Source organism: Herpailurus yagouaroundi, unplaced genomic scaffold (assembly GCF_014898765.1).
Source record: "Herpailurus yagouaroundi ecotype Mexico unplaced genomic scaffold, PumYag 182, whole genome shotgun sequence".
NCBI lineage: Eukaryota > Metazoa > Chordata > Mammalia > Carnivora > Felidae > Herpailurus > Herpailurus yagouaroundi.
Window position 1 is genome coordinate 24,501,002 of NW_024412413.1, and position 25,622 is coordinate 24,526,623.

The 25,622-nt window shown below is 37.5% G+C and overlaps 1 protein-coding gene across 3 annotated transcripts in view; it reads right to left on the bottom strand.

Moving 5' to 3' along the window:
* Window positions 1-25,622, bottom strand: part of CFAP54 (cilia and flagella associated protein 54) — a 292,859-nt gene that overhangs the window by 199,675 nt on the left and 67,562 nt on the right. For all 3 annotated transcript variants that reach the window (XM_040491156.1, XM_040491155.1, XM_040491157.1), the window contains 5 exons: window positions 22,094-22,180; window positions 21,881-22,002; window positions 8,890-9,066; window positions 4,835-4,927; window positions 4,393-4,578 (listed from right to left, as the gene is read on the bottom strand). In XM_040491156.1, the coding sequence (XP_040347090.1) occupies window positions 4,393-4,578; window positions 4,835-4,927; window positions 8,890-9,066; window positions 21,881-22,002; window positions 22,094-22,180 (665 nt within the window). The remainder of the gene's footprint in view (window positions 1-4,392; window positions 4,579-4,834; window positions 4,928-8,889; window positions 9,067-21,880; window positions 22,003-22,093; window positions 22,181-25,622) is intronic.

Consider the following 25,622-nt stretch of genomic DNA (forward strand, 5'->3'; position numbering starts at 1 on the left):
AAGAAAGAAAGAAAGAAAGAAAGAAAGAAAGAAAGAAAGAAAGAAAGTCAATCTTTAGAGAAAAAGAAGCAGATGTATACAGAGAACCAAAGGTATGAGGCCTGAGGCTGCCTGGGGTCCAGTGCCTTCCCAGGGCCTCATTGCATTCCTTAAGTCAGGCTGGTTCCCTTACTTGCAATCATAGTCTTAACTGAAACCATAAGTCAAAATTACCTAAATATGGGTTAATGTTGTGGTAATGAGATTGAGAAAAGAGACAGTTCAAAGGAACAAGAGATGACATCTAGCACAGAACCTAGCACAAAGTAGACAATAAATAATTCATCAATAAACAGATGAAGTAGGGAGAGAAGCAATATTCAGTTAGAGAACAAGAGGAAAAAGAAGAGTCGAGACTTCTTAAAGAGCTTTTTAAAATGGGATAACTAGGGGCACTTGGGTGGCTGAATCAGCTGAGCATCCGACCCTTGATTTCAGTTCAGGTCATGATGCCAGGATCGTGAGATCATAATCCCAGGATCATGAGATCTAGCCCTGCATCGGGCTCCACACAGAGCATGGAGCCTGCTTAAGATTCTCTCTCTCTCCCTCTGCCCCTCTCCCCTGATCATGCTTTCTCTCTCTCTCTCTCTCTAAAATAAAAAAATAAATAAAATAAAAAATGGGATGGCTATCTTTTCCCTGCTAGCTTTATTGTTTTTAATTTGTAATTGATTAATGACAAAAGGCAAACCTCTATTTATCAAAGAGTTTTGATGAATCCATATATAAAGTGAAAAAAAGTATGAATTTCATTCTCCTGCCACCACTGAGATACTGACAAAGCATTCACCTCCCAACACTGAAGTCTACTGCCAGTACTGATCATCAAGACCCACAGAACAACACCAACCCAGCAGAGAAGAGATGGCAGAGATGTGGGCTCTAGAAGAACCTAGCCCAGGTTAGAGGTTGAGTACATGACTCTTGGACATGGACAGAACAGTAGAAAGGCATGAGCTGGTTCAAGCATCAGGCTTATCACCTGCTACCCGAGTAACCTTGGGTTACTTAATTACGTGACTTCCCTTAGACACCCTTTCTCAAATAAAATGGGATTGGCAGAGGAAGGATTAAATTCATCTCAGTTTCCTAAACTATACAATGAAATTAATAGTATCATCTCACTGTGGGGCACCTGGGTAGCTCAGTCGATTAAGCGTCTGACTCTTGGTTTCTGCTCAGGTCATGATCTCAAGGTTTCATGAGTTCAAGCCCTGAGTCAGGCTCTGTACTGGCAGCACAGCTGGGATTCTCTCTCTCTCTCTCCCTCTCTCTCTCTGTCCCTTCCCTACCTGCACTGCCTCTGTCTCTCCCAAAATAAATAAATAAACTTAAAAATAATAGTATCACTTCACTGCATTACTGTAATAAACAAAATAATGAATTTTTAAAAGCCTGGCACATAGTAGTTTTTAAATAAATATATCCCCGATTTCTTTTTCTCAATAAGTCATTGTGCCCACTCATTATCTGATTGAGTAGTTCAATAATCCAGATATTTGGTCTTATATCCATTTTAGAAATTGGGAAATTGAGACCAGGCAATTTGCCCAAATTCCTACAGTCCTCCTCATTAGGTTTCTTATTTTCTACATTTTATATCATATTATCTAGTCACTCCTGACTTAAAGGTGAAAAATAAGAAGAAATGAGGCTATAAAGAAGGGGAAATTAGAAAATATCTGTAGAAAATATATCATTTATAAAGGTTCCTCAAACAATTTTCCAGATAGCCTAAATTAATAGCTTTCTACACTGAGGGGAAACCTAATAAAGATTCGACTGACTTTATTAATGTCTATAGAATAGTGTTGAGTGAAAGTACAACCTAATGTTCCAAGCCAAGTTAATCATAGGCATTTAGCGAAATGTCACTATGTCTTACTATAAAATACATATGATAATGTTTTTTAAAGAACTGAATCATCCTGAAACTAAAAACTAACCACTGTCAGGAAAAAGAGATTGCAATTCCAGAGGCAAGGTACATTTTCTTGCTGGAACTTAAAAGCTTAAACTCCAGCTGTAAATTAAAGAGTTTTACTAAGTTTACTAAGTAAGAAAATTTTGCTTCAGTCACTTAACACTATGAGAGAGAATGTTCATATACTGTCATAAATGAATACAGTACTGTAAATATCATTATCAATAATGAAACATTGGTCATTACTTCATGGCACTTCTTGTTATTCCAACAGAATAGCTGGGGGTTGGTTTTATTAACTTTCAATGAAGGTTCTGCCAAATGAAACCCAAAAGTCAAACCTCCCTGGAGAAAAATTAGGCCTTGATAAAATACTCAGTTCCTCACTTTGAAATAACGCCATCACTGCAAATTAGGAAATATATTAGATTCCAAAGAAATAAAAACATCAGAAAACTATGAGCCAATATGATATGCTAAATCCTAGCAATTCTCTCAATTTAATTTTCTTTGAAAAATATGATAATATAAAATACCACTAAGATCTTATCTTCTAATACTAATCAACTATTAAGAGAAAAAAATAGCAAAATAGAAACATGATAAAATTTAAAATAGTCATCATTTCTATAGCCAACAATAGGCTTAAAATTAGATTCTTGAGACTTAGGTCAATGAGCCACTCTTTCTAGTGTCCTTATTCACTGGTAACGGGCAATCATTTCAGCAAATATGTTAATTCATGAGTATATTCATAACTAAAAACAATAACAATATTTATTAGTGCCTACTGTGTGGCAATTGCTATGGTTAAACATCTGGCATGCATAATTCCATTTAATACTCCTAATACATCTGGGAGGTAACTACTATTATTATTATTCCCACTTCACAGATGAAAGTTACTTACTCAATATTACATGACTAGTGTGAACCTGAACTCAGGTCTGCGTGTCTTTACTAACCCAGATATTTCACTTCTGTAAATCCATCTCAAAAAAGCAATCGTGGATGCAGATAAAGATGTATATACCAAGATGTATAAGGCAGCTTTGCTTATACTAGCAAAAGACTGGAAAAATATCTAACTGCCCAACAATAAAGATTACTAAGTAAACTATGATCTATCTATAAGATGCAATATCATTAAAAGATGCAATATCAAAAAAAAAGGTGCAATACCGTTATAAAATACAGCTGTTAAAATTTATACTATGAGGGCGCATGGGTGGCTCAGTCAGTTAAGCATCTGACTTCAGCTCAGGTCATGATCTCACAGTTCATGAGTTCAAGTCCCATGTCAGGCTCTGTGCAGACAGCTCAGAGCCTGGAGCCTGCTTAGGATTCTGTGTCTCCCTCTCTCTCTGCCCCTCCTCCACTCACACTCTATCTTCTTCTCTCTCAAAAATAAATAAACATTAAAAAAAATTAAAAATTATACTATGGAAGAATACTTAATGGAATGAAAAAATTGTCAATTATATATTAAATGAAAATATCAGGATGTAAAATAATATATACTATAATTAAAATTATATATTATATATAAATTCAAACACATATGTGTGTATGCATATGTTTATATAAAAATGTGTGTGTGTGTAAGTGTATACAGGCATACACACACAAATGAAAAGATACCTCTGGATCAGGGTTTCTCAATCTTGGTACTACTGACATTTTGGGCTGGGTAATTCTTTGTTATGGAGGGCTGTCCTTTACATTTAGAGTGCGTATCAGCATCCCTGGCCTCTACCCACCAGATGCCAGAAGCACCCTCCTAGGTTATGACAACCAAAAATGTCTCCAGACATTGACAAATGTCCCCTAGGGGCCAAAATTGACCCAGGTTGAGAACTGCTACTCTGGATGACAGGATAACAGTTAACATGTATTTTCTTCTTTGTGCATTTCAATATTTTCTAAATTTTTAAAATTACCATGTGTTACATTTGTAATCCAGGGGAAAAATGTTATTATAAAAATCAAATTCATTGGGGCGCCTGGGTGGTGCAGTCGTTAAGCGTCCGACTTCAGCCAGGTCACGATCTCACGGTCCGGGAGTTCGAGCCCCGCGTCAGGCTCTGGGCTGATGGCTCAGAGCCTGGAGCCTGTTTCCGATTCTGTGTCTCCCTCTCTCTCTGCCCCTCCCCCGTTCATGCTCTGTCTCTCTCTGTCCCAAAGATAAATAAACGTTGAAAAAAATAAAAAAATAAAAAAATAAATAAAAATCAAATTCACTAAAAAGGAAAGAAATGATTCTTATTTTATGAGACTACCCTGCCCTAATGGAAAATGCATATTACAGGAGCTTTAAAATATCTGCTGTGACTTTTTTTCCCATTGGAAATTACTTAGTAACAGCTCAACAGAAAAAAACAAAAACAAAAACAAAAAACGCAAGAAATTAGCAGAATCTCTTCTACCTGCGTCAAGAACATCCGAGTAGTAACAGCAGAAAGAGGTGGATAAACCAGAATTGGTTTAGTTGTCTCCCCAATGGCATCACCAATAAGCTTCCCGTTAGAAGAATAAGCAGCAATTGCAAAGACATATTTTTCATTTGTTTCTAAACCTTTCACTTCAAAAATGCTTTTACCATCAGCTGGTATCTGTTAACAAAAACATATTTCAAGTTATGTATGGAAAATGGAAGTAATGTGACTTTAAAAATATGATTAAGTAACCCTTATATGTAATAAAAAACAAAAGCTTTTGCATTCACTGTTGGATTTTAGTTATCACTTAAACTGAAATTCACTGAAATAATGACATTATAAGGAGGGAAAAACACTTAATTGTCATAAATGAGTCTTTGGGTAAGATTTCCTGATGTTTAAAGTTTTTTTTTTTTTTAATTTGACATACCGCTTCTCCTGAGTTTGGGAGATGATTATTGTTTAGCCTTACTTTTCCATAGCTTCCTTCTGCTTTGCAACCCAAAATGCAGTACCAGGAGACCTGCAGAGGAGAAAGATGAGCCCATTATCTATAGTCTGTTTAACAAGGCATTCAATTTCTTTTATCAAGATGTGGCACTTGTGATGAGCACTGGGTGTTGTATGGGAAGTGTTGAATCACTAAATTGTACACCTGAAACTATTATCACACTATATGTCAACTAACTGGAATTTAAATAAAAATTTTAAAGGCAAAAAAGATGTGGCAAAAGGAATACTTTTCCAAATGAAAATGTTACTATTCAAGTTTTAAAACATGGAATCTAAGTTTACAAATATATTTAGGTTTGTTCTCAAAAAAATATAATAATAAAGACAAATATAGGGCTTGTTTCCCTGAGACTACAAAGACTATTACTCATTGTTGACTATTTTAACTACCATGAACTGAGCAGTTCCTATATGCTAAATATTGTTAGGAAATTTACATAAACTTTCTAATATTTTCAACATCTGTATGAAATGGGATTACTATTGTCATTTTGCTTTACAGGACATGGAGACACAAAAATGTTCAATAATTTGCTCAAGATCAGATAGTAGCATGGTATTTGATCATTCTTAAATATATGTGGGAACCAAAAGCAAATGCAAATTCTACAGGAATAATCAAACTTGAACTTTAATTAAGTGGTTAGAAATGGTTCTTCTGCCAAGATGCCAAAATAATGGAGATTGCTCACTGGAATGAACTGTTCTCACTGTAGAGAAAAAGGGAGCAAGTTGATACGTAGGGAATGGCCTTATAAAGGAGCCATATTGTCCTGGGGTTGGGGTTGAGGAGGTTGTCATCACTGTGTCACTCCCAACATCTCAACTCCTAAATGAGAGGAAAACTGGGAAGAAGGGAAAACATAATTGTCTCTAAGAAGCAACTGCCTCTTATAGCTTAGCCTCTTCCTCCAGGTCAACAGAAAAATCCTAATGGTGTCTTATCTGCACAACTAGTTCTCAACCCTGGCTGTGCAGAATCACTTTTTAAAATGCAGTTTTCGGGGCGCCTGGGTGGCGCAGTCGGTTAAGCGTCCGACGTTAGCCAGGTCACGATCTCGCGGTCCGTGAGTTCGAGCCCCGCATCGGGCTCTGGGCTGATGGCTCAGAGCCTGGAGCCTGTTTCCAATTCTGTGTCTCCCTCTCTCTCTCTGCCCCTCCCCCGTTCATGCTCTGTCTCTCTCTGTCCCAAAAATAAATAAACGTTGAAAAAAAAAAATGGTTGATTCTGTGAAAACTGCATTTAAATTTTTTTTTCAACGTTTATTTATTTGAAAAAAAAATGGTTGATTCTGTGAAAACTGCATTTAAAATTTTTTTTCAACGTTTATTTATTTGAAAAAAAATGGTTGATTCTGTGAAAACTGCATTTAAAATTTTTTTTTCAACGTTTATTTATTTGAAAAAAAAAGGTTGATTCTGTGAAAACTGCATTTAAAAATTTTTTTTTCAACGTTTATTTATTTTTGGGACAGAGAGAGACAGAGCATGAACGGGGGAGGGGCAGAGAGAGAGGGAGACACAGAATTGGAAACAGGCTCCAGGCTCTGAGCCATCAGCCCAGAGCCCGACGCGGGGCTCGAACTCACGGACCGCGAGATCGTGACCTGGCTGAAGTCGGACGCTTAACCGACTGCGCCACCCAGGCGCCCCTGGAATCAACCATTTTTAAAAATTACATATACCCAAGTCTGCCTAGCCTCAATGAATTAGAGTTTCTGGTACAAGTGTCCAAACTTCTGTGTCTATAAAGAAAACTGCTCAGGTAATTAAGGAACACTAGACAAAGGAAGAACTCCAACGACAAAGACAGCATTGAAGGACCTTGGAAGCTGAAGCCAGAAAGGGAAAAAAATCAAATGATTCTCAGAAAAAATTTTAAAAACTAACTTTGCTTAACTTCCCATGCAAAAAAGAGTACCATTTTACACAGAAAGGAAAAAAGGCAGAAAGATTGTATTATATGACTTAGATTATTATTTCCTCTAAGTTAAGCTCTCTATGTAAACTAGAATTTGAAGGGTAAATTCTCTCTAAAAGCATTTTTACAAGCAGATTTATATTTTTATTTTGCTCCACAAATGAAAACATCTTAGTTTGTGTAATTATAAGGAACAATGTATAATTAGAATCTACACAACAGTAAAGACACCATGAACAAATCACCATTAACTTTAGAAGTAAAAGTTTATTAATAACATCAGCATTTTCAACTATTAAAACAGATTTTAATGAAACAAATGCTTAACACGAGATTTTGATAAAACAGAAGATGGCTGAACCCTCTAATCAGAAATATTATTTAAGACCACAGCACCATCTAGTGTTGATGAGCATGTAACAGCAATAATTTCCTAGAGCACACAACTCTACTAATTTACAATATATATAAACTTCATATAATGTGCTAAGTGACAGGTCCCACAACTACAGGTCAGATATTGAATTCTAATATATTCCTATTTCTAAGCATTACGTAATAAGATAGACTATTTACTAATTTTAAACACATAAAAAAAGATTTTGGTTAAGTGAACCAAAACATTTGAAAAAAAAAGAAAGAAAACAAAGAAAAACTCTTGGTAAGGCATCTAGTCTTAGCTCTGTACCGAATTTCCAAAATCAGTGAATCCTCATTTCTAACCAGATCTAAAAAATCCAAAGTTTAACTTTCAAAATGCTAGCAATTATAATAATGCATTTATTACAGCACAGTTAGGTGTAAGATGAATGTTACTTCTATTTCCCTAATCATAAAGCATTATAAAGGTGATATTACTTCTCACTGATGTCCATATCCCATTAGTCTGAAGCTCCTCAAAGAATGGAATCAAACTTTGTGATTATTTTTGTACCTCCATTATCTTGCACAGAGTTGGACAGGTAAAAGATACTCAGTAATGCTCACTAGATACAATTTATCAAAAAAAATCATCAAATAATGTAATCACACTCTATACCATCATTAACTGTCTTAAGCAAACTTTACTATACATGTTTAATATAAGATATTGTGGAACATCAAGTATAATGTGCCAAGAAGGTTATATGTTATCTCATTTAATTTTCACAATAAACATATTTTACAAATAAAACCACCACCATCACCACCACCTCAGAACGTATATTTAGATTTCCTAAGGTCATATTGCTAGAAAGTAGGGGAGCTACAATTTTAAACCTGTATCTGTCTGACTTTAAAGCCTGTGCCCTTTCCACTATACCGAGTTGATATAAGTTCAGCAGAATATCCTAAAAACAATCAAAGATAAAACTTTATTTTTTATACAACATCAAAGAGAATGTTGTTGATCATCCAAAAAAAGAAAAATTTAATGTTTAAAATAGAAATCAGGTGGAACCAAATGCTTGTGAGGACACTAAATCTCAACTTAGAATCATATTTAGGCCAAGTTCCAAGGCATTGGAGATGGGAGAAAGAGTTCATCCTTCAATAAATACATAAAGATTTATGACTTATAAAATGGTTGGAACTGTCATATGTTTATATTAAAAGAATCCCCCATTTACTTGGAAGAACTCTGGGAAGAACCTCAAAATTTGCTATTTCCAAATTTCCTATCTCCATCATTGGCTCTGAGAATAACATCTACCCTCCTCAAATGTCTGATTCCAGGTCATCTGAGACCTTCTCCGTCTTGAACACACACTTGGTCAGCATATGACTGTGCCATGGTGATAAAGATACTTAAGACAGAAATACTTCTCTACTGTTTCTCCTTACTATACATTTGGGGATAGCAAGGCTATATACAGAGCATAAAGGGAAATAGCATAAAGAAGGAAAGGTCATGAAGAAACGTAGTTAAGACATTACAATACTAATCCCAGTGTTCAGTGCTTATAAATAAGACTATTCAAGTCCTAAGAGCAACAGAGGTATCAATCATGATAGTCATAAAAGTACTTGTGTCGCTTTGCCTGAAATAAAGATCACAATGGGCAACATACCTTAACATCTGAAATAAATGGAGCAGGTTTCAATGTCACAGAACAATGAGTTCGGGATAGCAGGATAGGTGGGGGAGGGATTCTGCTTTTCTTTCTTTTCGAACTCTCCACATATTTTTGATATGAATATAGGGCATTTTGTTCTGTTTCAATCTTCTCAATTAAAGAATATGCTTCCTATAATAAAGTGTGAACATAGAAAAATACATTTCAGGATTTGTAGTGCATTTATATTTCTAGAATTCTGGTAATGTTCAACAACATTATCTAGCTATATACAGCTTTTTGAGCCTCAGAATTATACCTGCTTCAAGCATTGAATGCTTTAGCTACTAAATAAGGCCAAGTAAAAAATAGCTATAAATTAAATAAATGGAGGCATACTTACATGTCTAATATGGTTATCATTATATTAATATTAAACATTTCATTTTCATATCAAACCCTATGAATATCTAACATCATAATTTCACTGTCCTTAACTAATTCATAGCACAATCATTTATATATACTGATGAACTATACACCTACCCTTAATGCAACTTGAAACGTGACTCTCAAGTAATGGGACTACTGGTATATGTGACTTATGAAATGAATATTATTGAAAGTTTCTTACGATCAGCAAGGAGAAATAAAAACACCTATTCGGTGAGCCTGAAAGTAAGGTAAGCACCATTTCAAAAGGTAACACATTGAGAGATAATTCATAAAACAAAAAAATAAAAATCTGAAGATCTGAAGATTTCCAAAGAAAGTCTAAATATATCCACAACTATAATGCATGTAAATGGGTTAAAGTTGTCTTTTAAACTAAATTAAAAGGCAAAGACTCTTTAATTGAGGTCCAAAGCAAAAATCCACATAAATATTAAAATTAAATGGATAATAGAGAAAAAACAGCCTTTCCAACAAATGGTACTAGGACAATCAGATATCCACATGGAGAATAACAAAGTACCCCTACATCCACTACATACAAATATTAACTCAAAATGAATTACAGACCCAAATGTAAGAGCTAAAATTATAAAATTCTTAAAACACATGAGTAAATCTTCACTGCTTTGAGTTAGGCAATGGTTTCTTAGATATGACAACACAAGCAAACTCACTCACACACACACACCAAAAAGTAGATACATTAAACTTCATCAAAATTAAAAATTTCAAAAAAAAAGAGAAAATATCTGCCAATCATGTATCTGATAAGTGATTTGTATTCAAAATACATAAAGAACTGTTACAAGTCAATAATAAAAAGACAAATAACCCCATTTAAAAAAAAAAGCAGACAAAGGTTTTGAACAGATAGTTCTCCAGAGAAGATCTCCAAATGGCCAATAAGTACAAAAAAGTTGCAAAACATCACTGACCATTTAGGGATGAAAATACAAAATCAGCAAGCTAGTTCAAGAGGCAGAAAATTTGAATGCAAGATAGTGATAGAGCTGAGAAACATATCCAAAAAATTCATCCCACAACGTCAGTCTCAACTGATTTCATTTTTAAAAAATTTCAAATCTCAAGGAACTGATAACTCCTATACTATTTAAAAATTTTGTAACTACAGAGATAGATAGCTTCTCAAATAATTTTATAAAATTATTATAACCTTGATAACAAAACTTGAAAAGTGACTGCATGTAAAAACATAGGGCGGAGGGAAGGAAGATGGCGGCGTAGGAGGACGCTGGGCTCACCGCGCGTCCTGCTGATCACTTAGATTCCACCTACACCTGCCTAAATAACCCAGAAAACCGCCAGAGGATTAGCAGAACGGAGTCTCCGGAGCCAAGGGCAGACGAGAGGCCCACGGAAGAGGGTAGGAAGGGCGGCGAGGCGTTGCGCGCTACACGGACTGGCGGGAGGGAACCGGGGCGGAGGGGCGGCTCGCCGGCCAAGCAGAGCCCCCGAGTCTGGCTTGCAAAAAGCGGAGGGGCCTGACGGACTGTGTTCCGACAGCAAGCGCGACTTAGCGGCTGGGAGGTCATAAGTTAACAGCTCTGCTCAGAAAGCCGGAAGGCTGGAGGACAAAGGGAAGGAGAGCTGCTGAGCCCCCTGACGACAGAGCTCAGTTTGGTGGGGAACAAAGGCGCTCGCCAGCACCATCTCCCCTGCCCATCACCCAGCCAAAATCCCAAAGAGAACCAGTTCCTGCCAGGGAACTTGCTCGCTCCGCGCAAACACCCAACTCTGCGCTTCTGCGGAGCCAAACCTCCGGCAGCGGATCTGACTCCCTCCTGCTGCCACAGGGCCCCTCCTGAAGTGGATCACCTAAGGAGAAGCAAGCTAAGCCTGCCCCTCCTGCCCCTGTGCACCTTGCCTACCCACCCCAGCTAAGACGCCAGATCCCCAGCATCACAAGCCTGGCAGTGTGCAAGTAGCCCAGACAGGCCACCCCACCCCACAGTGAATCCCGCCCCTAGGAGAGGGAAAGAGAAGGCACACACCAGTCTGACTGTGGACACAGCGGTGGGCTGGGGGCAGACATCAGGTCTGACTGCGGCTCCGCCCACCAACTCCAGTTATACACCTCAGCACAGGGGAAGTGCCCTGCAGGTCCTCACCATGCCGGGGACTATCCAAAATGACCAAGCGGAAGAATTCCCCTCAGAAGAACCTCCAGGAAATAACAACAGCTAATGAGCTGATCAAAAAGGATTTAAATAATATAACAGAAAGTGAATTTAGAATAATAGTCATAAAATTAATCGCTGGGCTTGAAAACAGTATAGCTGACAGCAGAGAATCTCTTGCTACAGAGATCAAGGGACTAAGGAACAGTCACGAGGAGCTGAAAAACGCTTTAAACGAAATGCATAACAAAATGGAAACCACCACGGCTCGGATTGAAGGGGCAGAGGAGAGAATAGGTGAACTAGAAGATATAGTTATGGAAAAAGAGGAAGCTGAGAAAAAGAGAGATAAAAAAATCCAGGAGTATGAGGGGAAAATTAGAGAACTAAGTGATAGACTAAAAAGAAATAATATACGCATCATTGGTATCCCAGAGGAGGAAGAGAGAGGGAAAGGTGCTGAAGGGGTACTTGAAGAAATAATAGCTGAGAACTTCCCTGAAGTGGGGAAGGAAAAAGGCATTGAAATCCAAGAGGCACAGAGAACTCCCTTCAGACGTAACTTGAATCGATCTTCTGCACGACATATCATAGTGAAACTGGCAAAATACAAGGATAAAGAGAAAATTCTGAAAGCAGCAAGGGGTAAACGTGCCCTCACATATAAAGGGAGACCTATAAGACTCGTGACTGATCTCTCTTTTGAAACTTGGCAGGCCAGAAAGAATTGGCACGAGATTTTCAGTGTGCTAGACAGAAAAAATATGCAGCCGAGAATCCTTTATCCAGCAAGTCTGTCATTTAGAATAGAAGGAGAGATAAAGGTCTTCCCAAACAAACAAAAACTGAAGGAATTGGTCACCACTAAACCAGCCCTACAAGAGATCCTAAGGGGGACCCTGTGAGACAAAGTACCAGAGACATCACTACAAGCATAAAACATACAGACATCACAATGACTCTAAACCCATATCTTTCTATAATAACACTGAATGTAAATGGATTAAATGCGTCAACCAAAAGACATAGGGTATCAGAATGGATAAAAAAACAAGACCCATCTATTTGCTGTCTACAAGAGACTCATTTTAGACCTGAGGACACCTTTAGATTGAGAGTGAGGGGATGGAGAACTATTTATCATGCTACTGGAAGCCAAAAGAAAGCTGGAGTAGCCATACTTATATCAGACAAACTAGACTTTAAATTAAAGGCTGTAACAAGAGATGAAGAAGGACATTATATAATAGTGACAGGGTCTATCCATCAGGAAGAGCTAACAATTATAAATGTCTATGCGCCGAATACCGGAGCGCCCAAATATATAAAACAATTACTCATAAACATAAGCAACCTTATTGATAAGAATGTGGTGATTGCAGGGGACTTTAACACCCCACTTACAGAAATGGATAGATCATCTAGACACATGGTCAATAAAGAAACAAGGGCCCTGAATGAGACATTGGATCAGATGGTCTTGACAGATATATTTAGAACTCTGCATCCCAAAGCAACAGAATATACTTTCTTCTCGAGTGCACATGGAACATCTCCAAGATAGATCATATACTGGGTCACAAAACAGCCCTTCATAAGTTTACAAGAATTCATACCATGCATACTTTCAGACCACAATGCTATGAAGCTTGAAATCAACCACAGAAAAAAGTCTGGAAAACCTCCAAAAGCATGGAGGTTAAAGAACACCCTACTAACGAATGAGTGGGTCAACCAGGCAATTCGAGAAGAAATTAAAAAATATATGGAAACAAACGAAAATGAAAATACAACAATCCAAACGCTTTGGGACGCAGCGAAGGCAGTCCTGAGAGGAAAATACATTGCAATCCAGGCCTATCTCAAGAAACAAGAAAAATCCCAAATACAAAATCTAACAGCACACCTAAAGGAAATAGAAGCAGAACAGCAAAGGCAGCCTAAACCCAGCAGAAGAAGAGAAATAATAAAGATCAGAGCAGAAATAAACAATATAGAATCTAAAAAAACTGTAGAGCAGATCAACGAAACCAAGAGTTGGTTTTTTGAAAAAATAAACAAAATTGACAAACCTCTAGCCAGGCTTCTCAAAAAGAAAAGGGAGATGACCCAAATAGATAAAATCATGAATGAAAATGGAATTATTACAACCAATCCCTCAGAGATACAAACAATTATCAGGGAATACTATGAAAAATTGTATGCCAACAAACTAGACAACCTGGAAGAAATGGACAAATTCCTGAACACCCACACTCTTCCAAAACTCAGTCAGGAGGAAATAGAAAGCTTGAACAGACCCATAACCAGCGAAGAAATTGAATCGGTTATCAAAAATCTCCCAACAAATAAGAGTCCAGGACCAGATGGCTTCCCAGGGGAGTTCTACCAGACGTTTAAAGCAGAGATAATACCTATCCTTCTCAAGCTATTCCAAGAAATAGAAAGGGAAGGAAAACTTCCAGACTCATTCTATGAAGCCAGTATTACTTTGATTCCTAAACCAGACAGAGACCCAGTAAAAAAAGAGAACTACAGGCCAATATCCCTGATGAATATGGATGCCAAAATTCTCAATAAGATCCTAGCATATCGAATTCAATGACATATAAAAAGAATTATTCACCATGATCAAGTGGGATTCATTCCTGGGATGCAGGGCTGGTTCAACATTCGCAAATCAATCAACGTGATACATCACATTAACAACAAAAAAAGAGAAAAACCATATGATCTTGTCAATCGATGCAGAAAAGGCCTTTGACAAAATCCAGCACCCTTTCTTAATAAAAACCCTTGAGAAAGTCGGGATAGAAGGAACATACTTAAAGATCATAAAATCCATTTATGAAAAGCCCACAGCTAACATCATCCTCAACGGGGAAAAACTGAGAGCTTTTTCCCTGAGATCAGGAACACGACAGGGATGCCCACTCTCACCACTGTTGTTTAACATAGTGCTGGAAGTTCTAGCATCAGCAATCAGACAACAAAAGGAAATCAAAGGCATCAAAATTGGCAAAGATGAAGTCAAGCTTTCGCTTTTTGCAGATGACATGATATTATACATGGAAAATCCGATAGACTCCACCAAAAGTCTGCTAGAACTGATACATGAATTCAGCAAAGTTGCAGGATACAAAATCAATGTACAGAAATCAGTTGCATTCTTATACACTAACAATGAAGCAACAGAAAGACAAATAAAGAAACTGATCCCATTCACAATTGTACCAAGAAGCATAAAATACCTAGGAATAAATCTAACCAAAGATGTAAAGGATCTGTATGCTGAAAACTATAGAAAGCTTATGAAGGTAATTGAAGAAGATTTAAAGAAATGGAAAGACATTCCCTGCTCATGGATGGGAAGAATAAATATTGTCACAATGTCAATACTACCCAAAGCTATCTACACATTCAATGCAATCCCAATCAAAATTGCACCAGCATTCTTCTTGAAACTAGAACAAGCAATCCTAAAATTCATATGGAACCACAAAAGGCCCCGAATAGCCAAAGTAATTTTGAAGAAGAAGACCAAAGCAGGAGGCATCACAATCCCAGACTTTAGCCTCTACTACAAAGCTGTCATCATCAAGACAGCATGGTATTGGCACAAAAACAGACACATAGACCAATGGAATAGAATAGAAACCCCAGAACTAGACCCACAAACGTATGGCCAACTCATCTTTGACAAAGCAGGAAAGAACATCCAATGGAAAAAAGACAGTCTCTTTAACAAATGGTGCTGGGAGAACTGGACAGCAACATGCAGAAGGTTGAAACTAGACCACTTTCTCACACCATTCACAAAAATAAACTCAAAATGGATAAAGGACCTGAATGTGAGACAGGAAACCATCAAAACCTTAGAGGAGAAAGCAGGAAAAGACCTCTCTGACCTCAGCCGTAGCAATCTCTTACTCGACACATCCCCAAAGGCAAGGGAATTAAAAGCAGAAGTGGATTACTGGGACCTTATGAAGATAAAAAGCTTCTGCACAGCAAAGGAAACAACCAACAAAACGAAAAGGCAACCAACGGAATGGGAAAAGATATTTGCAAATGACATATCGGACAAAGGGCTAGTATCCAAAATCTATAAAGAGCTCACCAAACTCCACACCCGAAAAGCAAATAACCCAGTGAAGAAATGGGCAGAAAACATGAATAGACACTTCTCTAAAGAAGACATCCGGATGGCCAACAGGCACATGAAAAGATGTTCAGCGTCGCTCCTTATCAGGGAAATACAAATCAAAACCACACTCAGATATCACCTCACGCCAGTCAGAGTGGCCAAAATGAACAAATCAGGAGACTATAGATGCTGGAGAGGATGTGGAGAAACGGGAACCCTCTTGCACTGTTGGTGGGAATGCAAACTGGTGCAGCCGCTCTGGAAAGCAGTGTGGAGGTTCCTCAGAAAATTAAAAATAGACCTACCCTATGACCCAGCAATAGCACTGCTAGGAATTTATCCAAGGGATACAGGAGTACTGATGCATAGGGGCCCTTGTACCCCAATGTTCATAGCAGCACTCTCAACAATAGCCAAATTATGGAAAGAGCCTAAATGTCCATCACCTGATGAATGGATAAAGAAATTGTGGTTTATATACACAATGGAGTACTACGTGGCAATGAGAAAGAATGAAATATGGCCCTTTGTATCAATGTGGACGGAACTGGAGAGTGTTATGCTAAGTGAAATAAGCCATACAGAGAAAGACAGATACCATACGGTTTCACTCTTATGTGGATCCTGAGAAACTTAACAGGAATCCATGGGGGAGGGGAAGGAAAAAAAAAAAGAGGTTAGAGTGGGAGAGAGCCAAAGTATAAGAGACTCTTAAAAAATGAGAACAAACTGAGGGCTGATGGGGGGGTGGGAGGGAGGGAAGGGTGGGTGACAGGTATTGAAGAGGGCCTCTTTTGGGATGAGCACTGGGTGTTGTATGGAAACCAATTTGACAATAAATTTCAAATATTTAAAAAAAATGAAACTAATTTAAAAAAAAAGAAATTAAAATCCTAACTTAGTAAGCCAAATCATTGAGTTGCTAAAAGCATTCCATTTATAAGAGAGTGACTGGTACACTAATTAGAAAAAGTATCTATACCCCCATGTTCATTTCAGCATTATTTACAATAGCCCAGACACATTATATATATATGAATATACAACTCATATGTATGAATATTATTCAGCCATAGAAAAAAAATGAAACCTTGCCATCTGAGACAACATAGATGGACCCTGAGGGCATTACGTTAAGTGAAATAAGTCAGAAAAAGACAAATACCATATGATGTCATTCACATATGGAATCTGAAAAAAACCAAGTTCATTGGTTGTTGCCAGTTGGTTGGGGGTGAGAGGTGGGACAAAAATGGGTGAAAGGGGTCAAAAGGTACAAATTCCCAGTTATAAAATAAGTCATGGGGGTGTAATGTACAGCCCAGTGACTACAGCTAATAATACTGTATTCCTTATTTAAAAGTTCCTAAGAGAGTAAATCTGAAAAGTTGTCATCACAAGAAAAAAAATTTTGTAACTGATAACAAATACCTAAGTTAATAAGATTTTTTGCAGTGATCATTTAGCAACATATACAAATATCGAGCCATTACGTTACACACCTGAAACTAATATAACGTTATATGTCAATTACACATCAATTTTTAAAAAAGAAAGTGATTAGGGCTTTTTAAAGGGGGTTCATCAAATGAAAGGAAAAAAATATTACCAGAAAAGTAGTCCCAAAAACTCAAGAAAGAAAAATTCCCATGAAACCAGCTCTATTCAACTGTAAAAAGAGAAAATGTTCTCAGTATGGACATGACTGTTGCCTATAACACGTCCAACATGTTGTCTAATATGTCCATCAAAACATAGTTTTATTGCCATTAAAAATTGTACTGAAGTCCAAAGTACTTTTGTCTGAATGTAAATCTCTGCCTATAGTTCCCATAGAGAAACAGACCTGCTTCTTTTTAGAAGTTACTCAATGCTTACGAGGACAGATTGACATTAAATATGTTTGACATCGACAGTGCAGCAAAACACTTGGGGAAAGATATAATGCAATCTTCAAGGTCATGATTAACAACTATCCATAAAAAACGATCATAAGACTGGAATAATAAAGTACCATATTTATTACTTGTCTAGTAGACCTCCTGAGGTATATTCTGGATTCTCAGCACTATTACATACATTTTAGAAGGAGATGAAAAGTTAAGTCATATCCAATAATCCAGGAAAGAAATATTTTTTTATTGCTAAGAATAAAATATACAATTTATAAGATCAATCTCGGAGACAACACAAAAAGAAACATACAGTTTGATAGAGGAAAGTATATCTAGAACACCAAAAAATAGTTCTGATATGATAAAACAGAATGTTCCAGAATGCTTAAAGTGGAAGACAGAGTAGTAGTAGTAGTAATAATAATAATGGCTAACATTTATTGACTGCTTGTTCTGTGCCAAATGCTAAGCATTTTACATGCATCATTTCCTTGAATCTTCCCAAGAACCCCCATTTTATATATGAAGAAATTAAAACTTAGGAGAGCATAAGTAACTTGACCTTGATCATACAACTAGTCAGTAGCAGAACCAAAACTTTAACCCAACACCCTATACTCCTAACTACTATGTATCTTGTCTTAATACAAAGCTAAGTTAAAAAGAAGCATGGAAAGGCAATCTGGATGAAGTTTCCTATGAAATACCGTTAAAACTTGAAATGTAAGTCAGCTAAAATCTCCCGTCAATAGTTTGAAGTCTAGGGGGTCAAAATATGACTTCACAGGAGGGGGTCAGAATCAGAAAGAATTTGCTCTTTATGGGAAAGACTTCAACATGGAACAATTAAAAAGAGCTGATAAGATCTCTGAAAAAAAATTGATTTACATATATTCTTTCCCCAAAAGCAAATAGAAGTGATTTGACTAAAATGCTATAAAATAGGAAGAATAATTATACTTAGTAATCCAATTACCGCTAATGTAATAAAAAGCCAACATGGACTTTCAGAAGCCCAATAACCAAGACAGGAAAAAGAGGGGGGAGGGGTTGGAAATCCCCATAATCAAAAAACAAACCAGTCATTTCATTTAGAAAGCTAACAAGCTATTATCAAAGGTTTGTCTCTCACTCCTGGCAACAAGTTGGTCCACTTATAACTGATTAGGAATAAAATGGACACCTGATGAGATTATGCAGCTCCACAAGGTCAGGAAACTTCTGAAAAACTAAAACAGGGTATGAATTATTTAAGAGTTCTGAAAAGAAAAAGACCCAGGCTTTTCAAACCTTTTTATGGTATCAGGTGACACATCAGTTACTGATTTGGGGATAACTTTATTACAAAATCATGATAATGTAAACCATTCTGTAATATACCCCAGCAGAAATGATTGCCAAGGGAAAGAAATTTATTTGTCTTCTTTAAAGAGAGAAAGTTTGGCAATTATTTGAGCCATAACATCATTGTTTACGAGAGTACTCTAAGGACTGATCATTAAGCCTTAACACTTGGATAAAAAACTACCATTGAGGAGCAGAGGTGGCTATAGATGATTTCAGAACTTCTAAATAAATATTCAACATGTTCCTAGTTGGTGAAATCCTTGTGGAGGACCCCTCATAAAAAAAAAAATAGAGCCTCTAAATGCATCTCATGATTCTATCCTAAGAGGACATTATACTTACAATTTTTCTTAAGTTAAAATAGTTTCACTTAAGAAATAGAAGGAAAAGGCACACAGGGAGAAAAGCATGAAAACTTCTGACTTCTCACAACTCCAGTGTGTCCCCCAGTGTCAAAGGTAGGAAGATAGAGATATAACAGGGGAATGAGCATATTATGACAGCACGAAGACCAGATTCAGTCATAATAAAACAAAAGGGAAAATCCCAGAGGCTTTATTCTCTCCAGGCTCTGAGAGGCCACAAAATTACTCCTGAGAGAAACAGTTCTAAAAGAAAGATAAGTTTTATTTGATGTAGAAATAGGACTGAAGTATTAGTATCCTCCAAGTACCAGATAGTAGCAAGGGGCTTCAGAAGCATCTGATGAGAAAATGAATCTGAACACACCCCCAAAGTTTTCCAACAAAAATCAGGCACCAGTCATCTGAGACTATCCAAACTATCATAAAACTCCTTCATTCAAATGCTAGATATTCAAATTTAATAAGGCTCTCCCCTAATACTGCCAGGACGGACTTACCAACCTTGAACACCAATAGCATCAGTCCATCCAAAATCCTCAGACTTCCTCTGTGGTCTCTTCTTCTTACCATCTTATCCCAATACCCACCCCTCCCCTTGCATCTATGCTTCTGTGACACTGAGACCTATAGGACCACAAGAACTCTATGAGATTTCTAGCTTCAGGAACTTTGTACATGTTGTTTTCTCTTCCATAATTTCATTTCCACCCTTTGTCTTCCTCTTTCTCTGCCTGTGGGTATTCAACTTTTCTGTATGTTTCCTTTTCTGTATGTTTACAGAAATTTCCTTTACAGTATTTCCTTTTCTGTATGTTTCCTTAAACATTACCCACTGCTGGGTTGGGTGCTCCTCTGCCTAATTCCCCTGGCACTCTTTGCAATGAAAGCATCTATAGCAATGACCCATAATTACCTACTTACTTATCTATGTTCCCACAGACTGGATTTATCTTGAAGGCAGGGACCACAAAGAGAAGGCAACCCATCAATATTTCTTAAATAAATAAAGGATTTAATTTGTTTTTATCCCCTGTACTCAGCATAATACCAGGCACACAATCAATGTGCAATAAATATTTGCTGAATGGATGGTAAGTACTCAAACACATTTTTTGGATGAATGAAGTAATGGACAGATGATCAGAGAGTGCTATATATCAGAAATCTTAAATTCCAATATCCTACTTTCTGACCTCAAATACCTATCCTTCCAGCTCTCTCAGATTCTGTTTTTCTGGTCTCTGACCTCACAGAGATGTCTAGTCTCTTGACATCTTCCTAGTCACCAAGCCTTTAAAGACCGTGAGGGTGTCATTTCCCTCTCACTCATTCTGTACCCATTTTTATTATGAACTTTTAACCCATACTATCATTTGTAAAAATCCAGCCCTGTACATATTTCTGCTGTCACAAATATTCTGCTGTCACAGCTACTAAAAATAACACACCAGGATAATGTCATACCACTATGCAGATGGGGCTTCTTAAAAATTCATGGTCTTCAACTTCAGCCAGAACTTTGGGCTGGCCAGTCCTTTAACTTGGAGTCAGCTTCCCCATCCATTCCTCATTCATTCCTCTCCACTCTGTAACCATCTTCTCTCTCCTCGGTCCAACTGTCCACCCTTGCTCTCCGCTGTTGGCAGATATCCCTTGCTTCCTACTCTATCAGATGATTGGCATAAGAAGGCATCAACTCAACTCTCTGCCTCCACACTAATAGACTCACTCTAATCTACATCAGTCTTTTCCTCCTTCCCTTTTATATCAGAGGATGAGGCGTCTGCCCTGCAGCCCACCCTCCACTGAAGATGAATCACTTTATCTGTGTTTTCAATCATCTCCTTCCCTCTTCTAATAGGATTCTGCTCTATCATTAACCCCTCTCATATCTTCAATTCCTTTTCTTCTGGCTCTTCATCCTCATTATATAAATATGCTAAGCCTTTTCTCTTAAACTCTTCTTAAACTCTGTATCTTCTCCCTAGCTTTGACCTACTTTTGTCTTTCTCTTATCAGCTAAACTACTTGTATCATTATTCTCTACTTCACCATGTGCCATTCACTCAGCCAATACAATCAAATTTTTATGGGTAATACAGTATGAGAGACAAAATTTTTAAAAATCCCCTAACTTTAAATTTTACTGCCCTCAAAAATTTAAACTCTAAAATCAATATACAATGAATCAGCAAGACGACAGAACAATTTCCAGGTCAGAGTAAGATAATAAGGCATTTGGTCCATAAATCAGCAATACCCCCAGAGAGGAGATATGTGAGCCAATGGACTTGAAGTATTTTAATTCCATAGTAAGGAATGCATTATGCTAGCATAGTGTCACTTAAATTCTATAGTTTCCCTTATTTTAAATCCTTCTGATTTTATTTGGCTTCCAATGTAAGTTGCCCCTACAAAGAGAAAATACAGTGAGAGGATCTATCATTTTAGGAGAGTTCAGGACTGGCAATACAAATTAGTTCCCTGTTCAGAACCATTCTACTTCTCAAAAGAGAGGACTAGATATAGGGACCCTAAAAGTTCATAATCTAACGAACACATTATTTTTAGCAAAGGGAACTAAATCATTCATTTAACAATGGTTGTTATGTCAGGAGTAAAAAAAAAAAAAAAAAAAAAGGAATGGCATGCTGTTACCATCAAAAAGTTGTGTGAACATGTAGAGGCTGCATCTTTTTCAAATACTAGAAGAGCTTTCTGCATCAAGTAAATCGCTTTGGACAGCTTATTCTTCTTTATTTTATTCATTACACTTAATTCTGAAACAGAAAATACACATTTTACCAAAAGGGAAACATAAAAACTATCTTTAAATTTTATGGAAAAACAGTTTATCCCAATTTTAACTACCTGTAAAACAGTCAATGCTTCTAGATTGTTTCAGCTTTTTTGGATCTTTGGCAGATACATGCTTGCTAGCAGCTGGAGTCTGCAAAACTGAAGAAGGAGAAGATTGCCATTACAATTAGATTTGTATCCAAAAAAGGGCATATTTTCTAAACATTAAAGGGTAACTATCTATTTGCAAAATTATTACTTCCTCTCATATGTCATGTCTTTTTTCATTAATAGATAAAAATTCAAACAAATCTACAACAATCTATAAATAAATGCAGTTTAATTGACGAACTGTCTTTTATTTGCCACGGTATGCCTGAGGACATAAAAAATATTCAAATTATAAAAATATTTAACTTGCTATCTCATCTTAAATAAAATCATCTTGAAAGTTGATAAATAAGATCCAACCTACTTTTATTCACTTCCCTTTTGATAAACTTTTTAAAACTGCTCCATCCACGATCCCTGCAAGATCTCTGAGTACCCCAAGAATACCTCCACTCGCCTCTCTCAAGATTTTCAACTAACACACGAATTCTTGCCAGCTGACTATGGGCAGTGAGAGATCCTGGTGTACAGTTGGGATGAGCCATCATTGTGGTCTAGGAAAGAGAGGATGATGGAGAAGAGAATAAAAGTATGCTGGCCCAGGAAGATGGAGAATGTTGCTCTGATTTTGATTTTTGAGGTCTGGTCCTCAAGAGATCAGGCAATATTTTGTTTCTTGGAGGTATGTGAAGGTACTTGTAGTAACCTGACAATAAACCCCTGTTATTTTAATTATTTGTGCTAATGCCATGAGATGATGATTGACTGATGAAAAGATGCCAACAGATACCATTAAAGGATATAAAGTTTCTTTAATGGTGAAGGATAAGGGAATTTCTCTGCATGGAGACAGCAACACAAAGCAGAAAATAATGCATCATTCTCTCAGTACCTGGTGTATTATAAGTGCTAACTAAGTGATGACTCTCACGAGTATAACAGTTGGAGATAAGAAGGCTCTCATGAGTATAATAGAGATAAGAAGGATGAGATTCAAGAAAACTCTGAATGCCCAACGCAGATAAGTCATATTTAATGCCACTATCATCAACAGGCAACCACTGTAAAGTTCTTGAATGAGAATGACAAAAGCAGTATTTAGGCAACATTAGTCTGGCAGCAGCATGAAAGAATGAAGAAAGAAGGAAAAAATGAAAATCTTTGCTAGGGTGATAGTTCAATAAGTGGAGAAAAACATCAAGGAGTCCCAGAGATATTGCAAAGGAATAATAACTAAGCCCATTTAAATTTGAGCTCAAGTCTACCATCAGTATTATTAAATAGTCTCTGATAAAAACTCAGAGGATCACTTAGCCTGGAAAGATTTATGGATAATAATTAGAGAATGAACTAGTTATTAACTCTATAAGTAAACAGACCCCACTTTACTACAGAAGATAATATAGCTACTAAGTGAGAATTATAGGCTAGTTTTCTTAAAGAAAACCTGACACATAAATGCCATTCATGTTTTGAAATACATTTGTGGTCCAAATATTTTAAAATCAAAGAATATTCAAAGTTCTTATTCTAAGTAGCCTGATTGAAATATATATATATATGATGACACAGAAATATTTTCATTTTATTTGCTTCCCTCTACATCCAGCAGGTCTTTTAAGAAAGAGGCTTTGAAACAGTATAAATGTTGAAAATAAAATGTAAGAGGATGAAAACTATAAAGGGATAAAAGAATAATGAAAAGGGAAATTTTATGTAAACAGAATGCAAATACAAGCACGTGGTCCTAAGTATATACCAATGGGAAACATCACCATAGAAAAAATAAAATTAATTCAAGTAAATCTGAACACAGTTCTCTAACATGTGATATATTCTAAAGACAAAATGAACTGCAAAGAAATCCTAAATTTACTTAGCAGTTTTGTTGTTAATGGTGGTATTGGTTTAATAATTCTGAAAACACTTTGTTAATATGGTAAGACAAAGCATCATGGCAGCATAAGTCATCCCTTCCCCCCACCACATGCAATAAGAAAAACTCAGCATCTATTCATGGACAAAAACAGAAGTGCCTGAGAAAGAAGAGCAAAACTGGAGGTATCGAACTTCCTGATTTCAAACTACACTGCAAAGCAATAGTAATTAAAACATGTACGGTACTGGCATAAAAATAGACACAAAGACTAATAGAACAGAAACAAATACATGCAAATATGTCCAATTAACACTAGACAATGGAGCAACGAATATTTGGTAGGGAAAAGACAGTTTCCTTAATAAATGGTGTTAGGAAAACTGGATATCCATATGCAGAAGTAGGAAATTGGACCTTTTACACCACTTACAAAAATTAACTTGAAATGGATTAAAATTTTAAACCTAAAAACTGAAACCATAGAACTCCTAGAAGAAAAAAACACTTCTTGACATTGGTCTTGGCAATGATTTTTTTTTTTTTTTGATCTGACAGCAAAAGCACAAGTAATAACAAAATTAATAAATAGGAGTACATCACATGAAAAAGCTCTGCACAGCAAAAGAAATAACCAACAGAATGAAAAGGGAACCTACAAAATGGAAGAAAATATCTACAAATCATATATCTGATAAGGATTAATATCCAAAATATTTAAAGAACTCGTAGTTGCTGGAGGGCGGCCAACATGGCAGAGAAGTAGGGGGAATCCATACTTCCCGTGTCTCTCAAAGAAGTGTAGAAGCCAAAGGACTTTGAACACCAGGGCCTGGGAGGAAAGAGACTGAATCTACTAGGAAGAAAATGGGAAAGCTGGAAAAAAGATAGGTGGGTAACTGCGACTGGGGGAGATAAAAAAAAAAAAAAAAAAAAAGGCCACGTGAGCATGGAGGGGAGGGACCCCCTTCTGTGGAGAGACAAAGGGAAGAGAAAGAGCCGCTAGAAAAGTGCAGGACTGGGCCAATGGGTACAGGAGATAGACCTGGGACTGAGACTGAGAGAGATCCAATCTCTAACTGCAGCTTTCTTCGGATGGGGCCCACCTCTGTTCGCGCACCTGGGGAGGGGGGGAGCCAGGCCTGGGTGTGGTGGTAGGTCAGAGTCTCAGTCCGCAGCTGGAGAAAGTGGTTCCCTCCCTGGAGGGCTGCGCAATAGCACAGAACCTGCCTGCATCCGCCACCCCCGGGCACAGCGGCTGGGCCAGGGGCTCAGTCTGCAGGAGGATACGGCCGCTGAGTCCCTGGAGTGCTGTGGAAAAAGACAAAGCCTGCCTGTGTCCGCCATCCGCCATGGCGGGGTCTCAGGCAGCAAGGGCAGAGACTCAGTCCGTGGTAAGAGAAGGCAGTCCTCCCTGAAGTGCGGCGGCACAAAGTCAGCCGGGACCACATATCACCACATTTAGAGGCATTTCCCCAGCGTCAGAGCTCACGGAGCGGGACTTTGAATCCTAGCCAAGTGCAGGGTCAGGGGAGCTGGCGGAGTAAGAAGGACTGCCGGAGTAAGAAGGACTGCGGGGGGGGGGGGGGGGGGGGGGGGGGGGGGGGGGGGGGG